At 43.2% G+C, this 14,413-nt stretch overlaps 1 protein-coding gene across 1 annotated transcript; it reads right to left on the bottom strand.

Moving 5' to 3' along the window:
* Positions 1–1,636: 1,636 nt before the first annotated feature.
* ANKRD22 (ankyrin repeat domain 22) lies at positions 1,637–14,413 on the bottom strand. The gene is made up of 6 exons (XM_033066643.1): positions 14,393–14,413; positions 4,610–4,801; positions 3,736–3,843; positions 3,364–3,441; positions 2,453–2,551; positions 1,637–1,714 (listed from the first exon to the last, which is right to left on the bottom strand). Exons 1-6 carry the CDS (start codon positions 14,411–14,413, stop codon positions 1,637–1,639), a joined length of 576 nt encoding a protein of 191 aa, XP_032922534.1.

The raw sequence follows: 14,413 nt of genomic DNA, 5'->3' as shown, positions 1-14,413 counted from the left end.
AAAGACCATGAATAGCAGCTGAAGAATAAGGAGATGAAGACCCATCCAGCAGGTGCACCCCATGAAATACAGCTTCCACGCTATGAATTATTCTTCCCACTGGCAGTGAAGCAGTTGCAAGCACTCTGAGCTGTCAGCATTCCCTTTTACACAGCTCTGTGTCTGGGACATTTTGATTGAAGCAGCTCCTAAAACATGGCAAAGCAGTTGGATGTTTTCCCTTTCTGGCCATTAGCCCTAAGAGATGGTGTCTTCATAACCTGTGCAAGTGCCTCTGCTCACCTCCAAGCTGATCTGGAGTGTCTGTCCCAGACTGCACACAAAATGTTCATCATTACAGGCTCCAACAAGGAGCTTGGCTTCATGGGCTGTTTCTGGCTGCAGCCTCAAGCTCATCCTGTCCAGCCAAGACCCTTTGTAGTTGGAGTTGATATCCAATACAATAGCTAGAATGAAAAATGTGTCTGTCTTTGCAACAGAGGAAAAGCTTGTCCATGCACCTACTGTAGCACCCATTAGCAATGCTGTACTGCACTTCTGGCAGCTTACAGGAAAAGGCCAAAATTATCGACAAAAATAAAGATACATTAGAGCAAGGAGGCAGAACACAGCAGCATATGGAAGGAGTTTCTCTTTTATTGCTGCGTTATTAAATCATGAAACACTGGGGCACTTTAATACATTGCTTTTTACTGGAGGTTTTCTTCTGCCTTCACCTATGCAAGAGAAGACTCATGGATATATTATTATGATGATTGGTATTATCCCCTGCTGCATGCACCAGTCTGTACAGCATGCTATCCTGTCTAGTCCCATGGGAATGATACATCTGGTTTCCATCAACAGCATTTCATTTATTGACTCTTTTTTTCTTTAGTACACTATTTACATTGGAAAGGTAGTCAAGAGACCTGCTTCTCTACTGAGCCAAACATATTTTCTTTACTGTTTCTTAATGTATAAAAGTGATCTGGGAATTGACTTTCTTTATGGTCTCCAGCAAGGCATTGAATCTCTTTTTTGCTTTTTCTTAGATGAAAAAAAAGAAGATAGTCCTAGCCTTGTAGCAACGTGGTAAGAATTAAGGTGTGTGAAAATTGTAGGAAGGATGGAAGGAGGAAGGGCACAACTGAGACATTTGTTTTGCTAGCCCTTCCTATTGTAGGAAGAGAAATAGTAAAAAGAAGGGTACCAGACCTTTTATAACTGCTGTAGCATATTGTTTAGTTCCCCTATGGAACAAGGAACACACACTGTAAAGGATATTTTATTTTTGAATTGGCTGCCAACCATCAGATGCAATGTTTAGGCTTCCAGATATTTTATAGCTAGCCTTCAAAATCCACAGTCTGCAGAAGTCAAGTAATAAAACTGATGAAGCAGATGGAAAGGGCAATATTTTGAACACTATTGTAGTAATTCATGGCTTAGTAAAATAAAATGAACTTCTTTCAGCCCACTCATGGCCTTGGGGTAGTGACAAATCTCACACAAAATTGTCCAAGTCTGCAGCAAGGAATGGGTGGGTGTGGACTGAGTCTTTTCTGAGTATCAGCCCTCATCCTCTGCAGGATTTCTGCTGTTGTGAAAGGTGTCAGATGAGGTAATTTTCTGCATGTTTGAGAGTCCTTGATGGCTAAGAATCTTTTCTCATCATGCTTTCAATGTTGTGGAACTGTAATCTTCTTGCTATATCTAAGGGAGTCTCCCCATCCTGAAAGAAACACATGAAATATATCGCAATATGATAGATATGAGTCAAGTACAAAGAGATTTCCTAACTTTGCCACTTGTGTAAGGTCCCCTGTCACTTCTCTAAAATAAAGATTCCAGGATGTGCTGAGCCTAATACTGCTCTGGCTGAAGAAAGGAACAGAGAAGGAAAAGCCTTTCCACTGTTTCCTGGCAGTAATATCCAAATGTAGGGAGCTCAGCTAAGATTTGATTTCAAGGGCAACATAGGCAATGTACTGCTCACCTCAGCTCAGTAGTGTGGATACTCCCAGGTCAATACTGATTTGGGCAACACTTGAGCTGTTCTGGTGACTGAAGCAGCCTGACTTGTCCTCTCAGAAGAAGGGTGCTCAACAGCACAAAATCCACCTAGGAAGATTTTTATCCCTGCCCTGTAGCCTATGTCTTAGGAGCAACTACAGAGTAGCTGTGAGCTAAGAAGAGGGAACGTAAAGATAACTAAGAGATGTGCTAAGCCAGGGGACATGCAGGCAGAGTTTACTGGTACAAATCCAGCAGTGAAGGATTCATACCCTAAAGTTGCTCTTGTCAACAAAGGCAATGGAGCGAATGTTTCACACCAAAGAGGAAACAAATTGGCTGCCAGGAAGCTGTGCACCCTTTTCTTTAAACTGCTGTGCACCAGCTAAGGCCTGCAATGTACTTACTGGTTGACCACCATGACAAGCAAATCCATTTATCAACTTCACCTTCTTACCTGATTCTTTACAGAAATGTCTGCATGAGCTTCCAGCAGTAGAGGAATGACTGCCTGGTTTTTCATTTCACAAGCATAGTGAAGGGCTGTGCTGCCAGACTGAAGGGAAACAGAAGCAGTAATTTTATTTCTATGATTTCTTTAGTAGACCTTAAATAACTAGGACTACCTATAGCCTTATCTGTTTCCCCTAACAGCTGGATGCAAAACTCACATGCCATTTCTTGTCACTTTATACTACACAGTAAAACAAATACATTACCGTGAGGAAAAAAAAATTAATTCATTCCCTGGGATGCAACTGCTAAAATAGGTTTGATACATTAGCAGGAAGCCAATAATTTCTGAGGAGCACATGAGCTTGATCTCAGAAACTACATATTAAGCAATAGTATTTTCTTGCACTTCAGTGTTTTTGAATTTCATTGCTGATAAAACTGGTGTTTCTCCTTTTCTGTCTCACCCAAGTAGGCTAGTGAATACATAACTCTGTATATGGCAGATCAGCACACTCTGAAGAGCAAGAGGAGACACAGAGTCTTGCCTTGTAGCCCACAGATCTGTTCCAGTTCAAAATCTTATAAATGCTGATAAACTCAGATGTTTATATCACTAGAATCTTTCCAGAATTGGATATTTAATACATAAGTACCTCAGCCCAGCTTGTGTGGATTCGCTTATGAGGGCATTGTTCAGAAAGGGAGGATTAGTTGATCAGTGGGGAATTATTTCTGTATACACGATAAATATATTGGCTAAATGTCAAGTGGAAACACTGAATCCTCCTGGTACATCAGTCAACTCAGTCCCTGATGCTCCTACTCCAACTATGTTGCTAGAAGGTTCTGCAGTCTGTTTTTAGCATTATTTCCTTCATTGAGCCACATTTGCATTTGCATAAACCCACTTACAGAGTCTGCTGCATTCACATCAACTCCAGCTCTAAGCAACATCTTGACCAGGTGTTCATTCTGCTTTGTCTTTGAGACCTGTGTGGTGCAAGGAAAGAGTAAAACAGTAAAACAGTCCATCAGCATATGGCTCAAGTATATTTGTGCTAAATACCGTTATTTTTCCTAAAAGAGGCATGGAAATGTCAGACTGATGCAGTAATACAAATCTGTTCTTCACCAGCTACAGCCACAGCAAAATCCATGCTCCTTCCGTTGTACACATTCAGCCTTGCTTTAACAAAGCTGTAGAGGGTCCTGGTCTGAAACACTGCCATGAAAAATGTGCTCAAGGGAAGGATACAGGTTCTTCTTGCTTCCATGCAGACTCACCATGAGCAGGTATCCAATAAGCATAACTGGCATGAGGATTATGATGAGCACATAGTCAAGGAAGGTAAAGCGTTTTCTCACAGCATAGTGGAGGCAAGTGCGGTCCTTCTAAACACAAAGTAACTCTGATTAGTGCCAGATTCAGTGATCTCACTTTGCTTGAGATTAACAAGAGTAGACCATTCCAAATTCCACAAGCTTTCTTTTAGACTATCTCAGAGAAAATCTCCTGTGACTTTCAAGCAGAAGTAGACACGTGCATCTTGTTTCCTTCAATCAGAAGCACATTTGACGCATAGAGGGTCATGGAAATCAGGCTACACATGCAAGTAGGACATGGGATCCAAAATCATTCCATGAGTATGTTGGCAAACATGGACCTGGCTGCAGAAATTCAAAGGAGAGACTGGGTATCTCATGTGGCTCTTGCTGCCATACAGCACTGTAAATCAGCAGGAGGGATCACCAGAGCCCCCCTTTCTTACAGACGTGATGGCTACTGAAACAAGGACATGTGGGACCTCAGGACATCTCTTTAGAGACATCAGAGAAAAACAGGAAAGTAGCAATTGCCACCACAGACTCCTATTGAGAACAGAGTTTTAAAAAAATCTTTGGATACTGAATATACCAAAGCAAATAAAGGGCAGATCTGTAAAGTTTTGTGCAGCAGTGTTAACTTGCTACAGGTTGTCAAAATGGACCTGGATACAGGGCCCCAAAATAAGCAGAGAAGCCTTTTTGTTCTACCTGTTTCCCCACGTATCCTCAGTAGGAAACAAACTTGAGATTTGTCTGTGCTTGCCAGTGTCCCCACTGGCACTGCAAGAATCTGAAAGAACAGTCCCACAAAGGAAGAGTCAGTGCCACTTACCTTATTTCTGAGGTTGACATCAGCATGTTTTCTAAGAAGATAGTTAACTATCCTGTTGTTTCCTTGTCTACATGCACAAATTAAGGGAGTGTCTCCACTGAAGCTGTCCTGCACATTCAGGTAGTTGCTGTTGCGTTCCAAAAGGAGATGAACTTTATTGAAATCGTTGCTATAAGCTGCCTGACAGATGGGCTGAAGGGACAAGATAATACTGATCAGCACATGTTTCACTAAGACATCCGTACTTCCCATCCTGGCTTGCTACTCACACACCCTCTAACACTTGACAGAGGCTGTAGTTCTTGGTGCCTTCCAGAAGATGGTGGTAGGAGACACTCCTGCAGCTGCTACACAGCTCTCAGCCCCAAAGACACAGCCTTTGCACAGTGGAATGGATTTTCTGCTCGTTTTGGGTGCTGTTTCTATAATCCAGGAAATAAATCCTGATGATTTGCAGCCATTAGGGGGAAAAAAAAAAAAAAAAAAACAGAACCAACTTCCATTGTCACGGGAGTTGGTCACTGTATTAAGCAGCAAGCAGGGACAAGCCCATGTGCCCCAGTTTACATCAGGCTTTCCCTTTGGATGAGCAATGCTGAACAGAAGGAGCCACTTCTGACTCATCATTTCCACAAGAGAACCACACTTCGGGTGAAAGCTGAAATATCAAGCCCCCACCAATGTTTCTTTCCTAGACCTTGAAGCACCTAAAAAACACACACGTGTGCCCACAGGTCATTGCTTGGCTTTTGAGAACAGCTTGCTGGTCAGCTTTTCGCTCAGTATTTCTACACATCCTTGACCTGAACTGCAATTCCTTCCCTCTCCAGTAACAAGAAGTCAGACTAAGGAGAAGCAGAGAAGGGCAGGAGTGCTACAAGTTCCTTACAACCTAATACAGGCAGAAACTAACATTTAGAGGTGGGACAGACTGGTAGCATTTGAGTTCTCCAGTCAAAAACAGAATAAGTCTTTCTTTTCTTTGACACTGAGGATTTTACCCAACATTTTCCAAAATAGAAATTTTTTTTAAAATATTACCTGTAGTTTTCCTCTCCATTCTCCTTTTTATTTTTCAAATCCTAGATACTCTACATGAAAAAGGTCTAGTCCTGAATTCTGAGCTCTTTCCTCACTCCTCAGTTCATTCCTCCCCTCTGTCCTCCCCTCTACTCCCACACCTTCCTGCCTTAAAAATATTCATCTTGTTTACACTTTTTCAGCCAAACTTTGATCTACAACACAGGTTTATCTCCAGCATAATTAGTGCTTAGTTTTCTGGACAGCTGCTAAGAGAAGTGATTTGTTTCTAAAGAAAGAATTTACATGCTCACCAGACCTTGCACCACTTCTTGTTATGTTTCTATTATGTCAGATGAAAATCTACAAAGAACTCATGCCATATTTTAAATTTGCACATCTGTCTGTATTTGTATAGAAGCCTACATATACCGTTCAGTAGTTTGAGTTTCACCAGAACCAGAACTGTTTTAATGATTTTGAGGAAAAAAATCTCTTTTAAACTCCATTTGGTGTGATTTGCACAGAAGTGACATCTAAAAGATCAGTTTTATCTAGAGCCTTGCTCTCTGTTGTGTTGGTGTCTAGTGCTGTATCTTCATGTCCAGGAAAGAGAAGATCCTGTGGAGTCTGTTTGCACTTCTGATTTCCCTACTACTCTCGTTTTTAGGTATTTAAAGATGCAGGAGATTTGGACTTGCTTGAACGTCTGTTCAAATCTCAGTCATTTACCATATAAATTTACTCCTTTCTAGGATGGTTTTGCTCATTCAGCAGCTCAAGGATCTGCTTTTCTGCTTTTCTTTCTGTGCTGCCTCCAAGACTTTCACCTGCTAGGTAAAAGTTAAACCCAAGGCATTTCTCGCTGATACTGTCATTGATCCGTGGGATCTTTTTCTGAACTTTACACTACTGCTGAACACAGTTCTAGAGCCATGAACAATGATGGCACAGACCACTCCCTAAAAGTCCACATTTTTTTGGGCTGAAGTCATGCACAGAGACCAGCACACACAAGTTACACAGCATCTTTTACCTACTGAAACCAGGTCTTCTCAGAGAACACCCAGGGCACAGAGAATGTAAGGAAGCAGTTCTCATCCATTCCAATAACTAATACCTGGGTAACTGAAGTATTGAAAGTATCTTTTGAATCATTATTATTCCCCTGGAGTGAGGGTTGTTTGTAGAAATTATTCTCTCTGCATTAGCATGTTCTATTCGTGTTTGAAGAAAAAGCAACAAAGCAACACAAACTTTTTCCCCATTTGTATGGGATCTTTTTTGAGGCCATCTCTGCTGGTTTGTATTCATGAAAATACCTTTTAGTCAAAGAAAGGTTAAAAGTCTCACAGCCCAAACTTGTAATATACCTTCCAAACTGGTAAACATGACTCCATGGCTGGAAAAGAAAATATAGTAGCAGAATATTTAAGTAAAGGAAGAAAGCAGTACAAACAACTATAAGTTCATGATATCAATAGCAATAAGGATTCAATTAGGAAAGTATAAAGATAAGCAAAATTATGAATAGCTGTCAATCAGCTATTTGTCCAAGAAAGGTAAATGCTATATTATACAGTGTCTCTCACAGAAAGACACTTTACTGGGATAGTGTATAGAATTCTTGCCATGTGGGTCCTAAAATGAGAGCAGACCATGGCAGGAACATGAAACATCTCCACAACTGAGGGATATGAAGGGGCTGAAGAAAGGATGATTTGCTTAGCTGGGAGAGACAGCACTGTCAGTGTTCCAAAATAAATTAAGGGGTCAGTGTTAAGGAAGAGCAATTAATTTCAAGGAACACAGTAAAAAGAGGTGATACATCTGACCAAGAAATTTAGCTTGCAGATCAGAAAGAGATCTGTATTCATAAACAGAGTAAAGTAACAGAACAGGCTTCCAGTAGCAACAGTTTGGACACAAACATACCTGGCCCCAGGCTGGGGCTTGAGCATGTGCCAGGATTTCTGTGGTTGTAAAGCCTCAGCCACAAATCTCTTTTCCATCTCTCACTCTTTTTGGGTTGTCACTCTGGCAACCCTGTCTAAAGGAGGACTAACTGTGCTTAAGACTGTTTTAGACTATTCTCTGAAGTTTGCTCATAAGAGTATAATAGAATTTCTTACAAACAGATAGACAGCGTCTGTCTGGCATATCAGCAGGAGGACAAGTATGGAGTTAGAACAGTGTTAGGTACAAACAGTAGGTTCCATCCCAAATCCAAGAAAATATGTTTCCTTTAAGTCTGTAGAAAAGCCTGAAGAATAAGAAACTGGAAAATCTCACTCCCTTTCCTACAGTGTTAGAAGATTGCCTCTAGCAGTGCCATATTTGCATATTTCACACTGTTGCTATGTTATTTTATCCACCCATCATACACAAGAGAGAAATAAACCTATGGGATAGTAATCAGAATACCTGAGCTTCACATGCAAGGTGCAATCCATACCCAAAGAATCCAAAGTTCATGTTTTGGGTTCATGCTCAGCTGTGGTGAGGAGCAGGACTACAAGAGCAGAAGTCTGATGGCAGTGGATCACAGCCAGGAGAGCCCCTGCAGCTTCCCTTGTCCCCAGAGATGCACTGGCAGCTGCAGCACAGACATGTCTATGGAGTCTCCTTTAGGGATGTGTGAAAAGAAAAGTACTGCCACAACAACAAATTCTGAAGAAAGCAGCAGTGGGAACCAAGTTCTCAGCTTGTGGAGGAGTGGTTTGCAGTCCAAGACACAGAGTGGCTATTCTTGCCCACACCACATCATTTATAAATTCCAGTGTCCTGACCACCCCAGGGAACTCACAACAGACCTGGCCCACCCCCATAAAGCAGCAGAGCACACCCAGCACTGGCACAACAAACACTGCACCCAATACAGACATGGGCTCAGGTCTGAAGGGAGGGGGAGCAGAACCCACAATTCCAGCTGAGGTGAAGAGGAAGAGGGGGCCTCTCTGAAGTATCTGCCAGCAAAGCCCTTCACCTCTGCTCTCATTCACACCTCAGCAGCACCAGGCAGCATTCAGACAAGGTGCACAGGATGAACCTGACAGTGTGACTTTGCACAAAACGTACAGGGGAAGGGAGGGAAAAAAACCAAAATCCTTTAACCCTCACCAGAGGTGCCTTTTCCCAGCCATAGAGTCAGGGCTAATCATGAACTAGAGCACAGTCTACCCAGCTGAAAAAAAAACACTGAGCAGACAATGAAGAATTGAAAGTAGAGTTTGAAAATTAGATATGCCAATGATTGAGTGTTTAAAATCTCTGTTTGTACTATACTTCTTCTTCTGCAAACCTTTCAGACCAGAATCTAATTGTTCAGTATATAAGTCTTCAGGAAAGGTGAGAAGTACTCACAGGATTTTCATGGCTGAGAGCACTCAGTACCAGGTCGCCAAATAAGTGGTGCAAGAAAAGCAGTAACACTTTCATTATCAGGAAGGACAATTATAGAACTGATTGTTTAATTGTTTTAATCAATTGTGGATTATGTCAGGTCCTAATAGTTTACTCAGGCCCAGATGAACCACCCAATAGAGAAGAGGTGCAGGTAAAGCCTGTCTTGCAATTTGGAGAACAATTTCAGTTAATAACTGCTTCCTCCTTTAGAACTCTGGGGGATTGCCTAAATTACACCAACTTTTGCAATTGTTTAGAAAAAAAGAATATGCTTTGTAATGTCAAAATATTCTGAACCAATTCGTAGCCTCTTCCTTTGCATTAAAATTATAGCAAAAGCATGCTATGAATTTAAAGGAAAGTCTAAATTATGTTTAAAATGCTGAGGAATACACTAACATCCAATACATGCTTCTCAGAAAAGGCAACTTACAATTCTTTATTTTCAGTTCCCTAGCTTTCTATCCTGGATAAATGAACCATAATTTATCCAGAAAAGTGTATCTCAAAATGTTTAAAGAGAGAAAATGTATGTATATGAAAATATTAACTAATAAGCGTGAAAAATGTGGAAATTCTTTAAACACCTGTATAATTAAGCTAGCCTACACTGGTCTACACTGCAGCAGTATCTCAGAGTAATAGATCTGGAGAGAGGCAAGAAATCCTTTCAGGATAAGCTCCAGTCTATTCAGCCAATCACTTTATGAATGCACAGATTCCAGCTCCTTGTAATAGTGATAGAGGAGAAGGTGTTTGATTTGTGTTTCAGGCCAGAACGGGGCGGGTCTCCCTGCCTTGCTAACTGGCTGCTTATAAGAACATTCAGCAGGTGAGTTTGTGCACTTGTGAGTCAGGCACGAACGAGGTGGGCCTTCCTGCCTCATTAACTGGCTGCTTATAAGAACACTGGGCAGGTGAGTTTTTGAATTTGTGAGTTGGGTCAGAATGGGGTGGGCTTTCCTGCCTCACTGACTGGCTGCTTCGAAGAGGCCTCTGTGGAGCACCGCGAACAGGAGCATGGCGCGTCTCTGGAGGTGTGGCGTGGCAGTTTGCGCGGCAGTTCAAACGTGCAGGGCTGTAGGTTTTTCCTTGCTAGTAAAACTTGCTGTGAGTTGTCTACAGTGTTTCTGTTGGCTGGTTGCTGTTAGAGTTTCTGTTGGTAATGGTTTTTACATGATCAAAAACTGCGGTTAGTACAAGTGCGTGTAGCCAAGTGGAACCCTCCAAAAATGATTTGTCTGTGCAGACCCATTCCTGCCCAGAGTGTTTGATCTGATCAGTGGTTTCAGGGGGTGTTGTGGAGGAAGCCTGCCTGTGGTGTGAGCAGGTGAACCATTTCCTTTCACTGGTGGCCAAGCTTAGGGAGGAAGATGAAAGACTAAGAGGTATCAGGGAAAGTAAAAGGGAAATAGACTGGTGGAGTTCAGCCCCTCCATCTTTGAGGGAGGCCCAACAAGAGTCAGAGGACTCCTATGCCTCCGACTGTCGGGCAACAGAAGCACACCTGGTGAATAGAAGGGAGTGGAAATGGGTCCCTGCTAGGAGAGGTAACAATAAAAATTCCTCCTGACCCTCACCCTCTAGCCAAGTGCCACTTCAGAACAGGTGTGAGGCCTTGGATCTGGAGAGTCAGCTAGAGGATTTAGAAGACAATTATCTGCCCAGTGAGCCTCCCCATTATGGTTCATCTGTCAGAGAGATCACCACCTCTCACATCAAAAAGAAAGGGAGGGTAGCATAGTGGGTGACTCCCTTCTGAGGGGTACAGGGGGCCCCACATGTGGACAGGACCCGTCCCACAGGGAGCTCTGCTGCCTCCCTGGGGCCAAGGTAAGGGACATCACTGAGAGACTCCATGGGCTGATCCAGCCCTCTGATTATTACCCACTGCTTATACTGCAGGCTGGCAGTGATGAGATTGAAAAGAGAAGTGTCAGGGCAATTAAAAGGGACTTCAGGGCACTCAGTCAAGTGGTTGATAGGACAGGGGCACAGGCAGTGTTTTCCTCAGTTCCCTTGGTGGCTGAGATAAACGGTGAAAGGAATAGGAGAACTCACATCTTTAACAAGTGGCTCAAGGGTTGGTGTCATTGGCAAAATTTTGGATTTTTTTAATCTTGGGGCTACTTTCACGGCATCTGCCCTGCTGGAACCAGATGGGATTCATCTCTCAGTGAAGGCCAAAAGGTTTTTAGCTCATGAACTGGCAGAACCTTGTTGAGAGGGCTTTAAACTAGGTTTGAAGGGGGAAGGGGGTGTAGTTGGGCTGTCTGGAAGCAGGCCCAAGGGTGGTAAGCCTGAGTTAGGGGTGAAATCAGTAGCCCAGCTGAGGTGCATGTAAACCAATGCACACAGCGTGGGTAATGAACAAGAAGAGCTGGAATCCATGGTGCAATAGCAGAGCTGTGATGTCGTTGCTGTCACAGAAACGTGGTGGGACGACTCACACAACTGGAGCACTGCACTGGATGGCTACAAGCTCTTCAGAAGAGACAGGAAAGGGAGCAGAGGTGGGGGGGTGGCCCTTTATATTAGGGAGGCTTTTGATGCCATGGATGTTGAAACTAATGGTGATGAAGTTGAATGCCTGTGGGTAAAAATTAAGGGCAAGGCCAACAAGGCTGACATCCTACTGGGAGTCTGTTATCGTCCACCCAACCGGGCAGAAGAGGTGGACAACTTCTATAAGCAGCTGGAGAATGTTTCAGGATCATCAGCCCTTGTTCTTGTAGGAGATTTCAACTTGCCAGACATCTACTGGGAACTTAATACAGCCAAAAAAGTCAGTCCAGGAAGTTTTTAGAGTGTATGGATGACAATTTTTTGATGTAGCTGGTGGGTGAGCCCATCAGGGGAAGGACTGTGTTAGACCTGTTGTTTGCAAATAGAGATGGGCTGGTGGGAGATGTGGTGGTTGGAGGTCGCTTGGGGCAGAGTGATCATGAAATTATAGAGCTCTCAATATTTGGTGAAATCATGAAAAATATCAACAGGACTTTTACACTGCACTTCTGGAGGGCAGACTTTGGCCTATTCAGGAGACTTACTCACAGAGTTCTTTGGGAAGCAGCCCTTAAATCAAAGGAGTTCAGGAAAGGTGGGCATGCTTCAAAACAGAGATCTTGAGGGCACAGGAACAAACTGTCCCTGTGAGCCAAAAGGAGAGTTGATGCCTGGCTGGGCAAGGAGGTTTTGGAGAAACTTAGGAATAAAAAGAGGATGTATCATCTTTGGAAGGAAAGTCAGGTCTCTCAAGAAGTATTTAAGGGAGTTTCTAGAACACATAGGAAAAAAGTTAGGGAGGTCAAAGCTCTGTTTGAACTAAAAATGGTGACTTCTGTAAAAGATAATAAGAAATGTTTTTACAAATATGTTAATGGTAAAATGAAGGATAGGACCAGCCGTTGTTCCTTACTGATGAGGGAGGAAAATTAGTAACTACAGGTGAGGAGAAGGCAGAAGTGCTTAACACCTTCTTTGCCTCAGTCTTCAGTAGGAAGATGGCTTGTCCTCAGGACAGGTGTCCTCCTGGGCTAGTAGATGGTGTCAGGGAGCAGAATGGTCCCCCTGTTATCCAGGAGGAGGCAGTCAGAGAACTGCTGAGCAGCTTAGATGTTCGTAAATCTATGGGCCCAGATGGGATCCCTCCCAGGAGCTGGCAGATGAGCTTGTGAAGCCACTCTCCATCATTTACCAGCAGTCCTGGGACACTGGCGAGGTTCCAGATGACTGGAAGCTGGCCAATGTGACACCCATTCATGAAAAGGGTGGGAAAGAGGATCCTGGTAACTATAGACCAGTTAACCTGACCTCAGTACCTGGAAAGGTCATGGAATAGTTCATACTAAGTGGCATCACACAGCGCTAAGAGGATGGCCAGAGTATCAGACCCAGCCAGCACAGGTTTAGGAGGGGAAGGTTGTGTTTTACCAACCTGATCTCCTTTTATGACCAAGTGACCTGCCTGGTGGATGCAGGAAAGGCTGTGGTTGTTGTTTACTTGGACTTCAGCAAGGCCTTTTACACTGCCTCCCAGAGCATTCCCTGGAAAAGCTGTCAGCCCATGGCTCAGACAGGAGCACTCTGTGCTGGGTTAAGAAGTGGCTGGATGGTCAGGCCCAGAGAGTGCATCCAGCTGGTGACCAGTCACCAGTGGTGTCCCTGAGGGGTCTGTGCTGGGCCAGTTCTGGTCAGTCTTTTCATTGATGACATGGATGAGGATATTAAGATTTTCATTAGTAAATTTGCAGATGACACTAAGTTGTGAGCATGTGTTGATCTGTTGGAAGGTAGGAGGGCTCTGCAGAGAGACCTGGAATGGTTGGATGGATGGGCAGAGTCCACTGGGATGAGGTTTAATGAGTCCAAGTGCTGAGTTCTGCATTTTGGCCACAAAAACCCCCCTGTAAATGTTACAGGCTGGGGACGGTGTGGCTGGACAGTGCCCAGGTAGAAGGGGACCTGGGGGTGCTGGTACAGCCAACTGAACATGAGCCAGAAGTTTTTCACGGAAAGAGTGATAAAGTACTGGAGTGGTCTGCCCAGGGCGGTGGTGGAGTCACCATCCCTGGATGTGTTTAAGAAAAGACTGGGTGTGGCACTTGGTGCCATGGTCTAGTGGAGATGTTAGGGCATGGGTTGGACTTGATGATCTTGAAGGTCTCTTCCAACCCAGTCATTCTGTGAATTCCATGAATAGCTTTTTAAAAATAAGAGTGGCTTTCAGCATAGAAATGTAACCTTTAAAAGCAACAGCTATGTAATGCTACCTTCAGAAGAAGAAATAACAGTGCAACACACTTTTCACAGTCACCAAGGACCAAAATCCTCATTTGTTCCCACACATACAAACAGGAAATTTACCACAGAATATGTTTAGGTAGAATTTATGCAAAAGTACAGGCAAATGTTAAATAAACCATAGTTTGGGGACAAACACGTGAAGATAAAATTTAAAAAATTTACCTTCCTAAAACGATATAGAGGAAGTGGAAGGTTCTCTTAGGCATTAGCTTTATTATCTATATTCAGTGTAAGCAAAGGAGTTGTCTGCTTTTCAGAGGTTTTTTTTGCTCGCACTATGTACATAATCACTCTGATCTCAACACAGAACAACAGAAAATATTAAACACATGCATTGTGAAACCGCAATAATTATGCTGGTTATTGCATTTTCTTTGCCTCTACAAACAATACTACTGACGGCTTGTAATAGACAAATGAAAACATTTCCAAAGGGAAAAAACTTCCAGATTCCTATACGCCTGTGTATGGGCGCTGCAAAGGGAGCAGACCAAGCCCAGTGAATATCCATACCTTCAACAGCGTCAGTATCTGCAGAAAATGGTCACATACCTCCGAATAAAGTATCCCCAT

Source organism: Catharus ustulatus, chromosome 8 (assembly GCF_009819885.2).
Source record: "Catharus ustulatus isolate bCatUst1 chromosome 8, bCatUst1.pri.v2, whole genome shotgun sequence".
NCBI lineage: Eukaryota > Metazoa > Chordata > Aves > Passeriformes > Turdidae > Catharus > Catharus ustulatus.
Note: the sequence above shows the minus strand (reverse complement) of the source record. Positions and strands in the feature narration are given on the sequence as shown.

Bases quoted from the DNA above. Each gene is read 5' to 3' on its own strand.
- ANKRD22 (XM_033066643.1), bottom strand. From the start codon at position 14,413: ATGGGGATACTTTATTCGGAG. The intron at 3,844-4,609 runs GTAAGTGGCACT...CTTTGTGTTTAG, and splicing joins ATGTCAACCTCAGAAATAAG to AAGGACCGCACTTGCCTCCA. The intron at 3,442-3,735 runs GTGAGTCTGCAT...TGCACCACACAG, and splicing joins TTATTGGATACCTGCTCATG to GTCTCAAAGACAAAGCAGAA.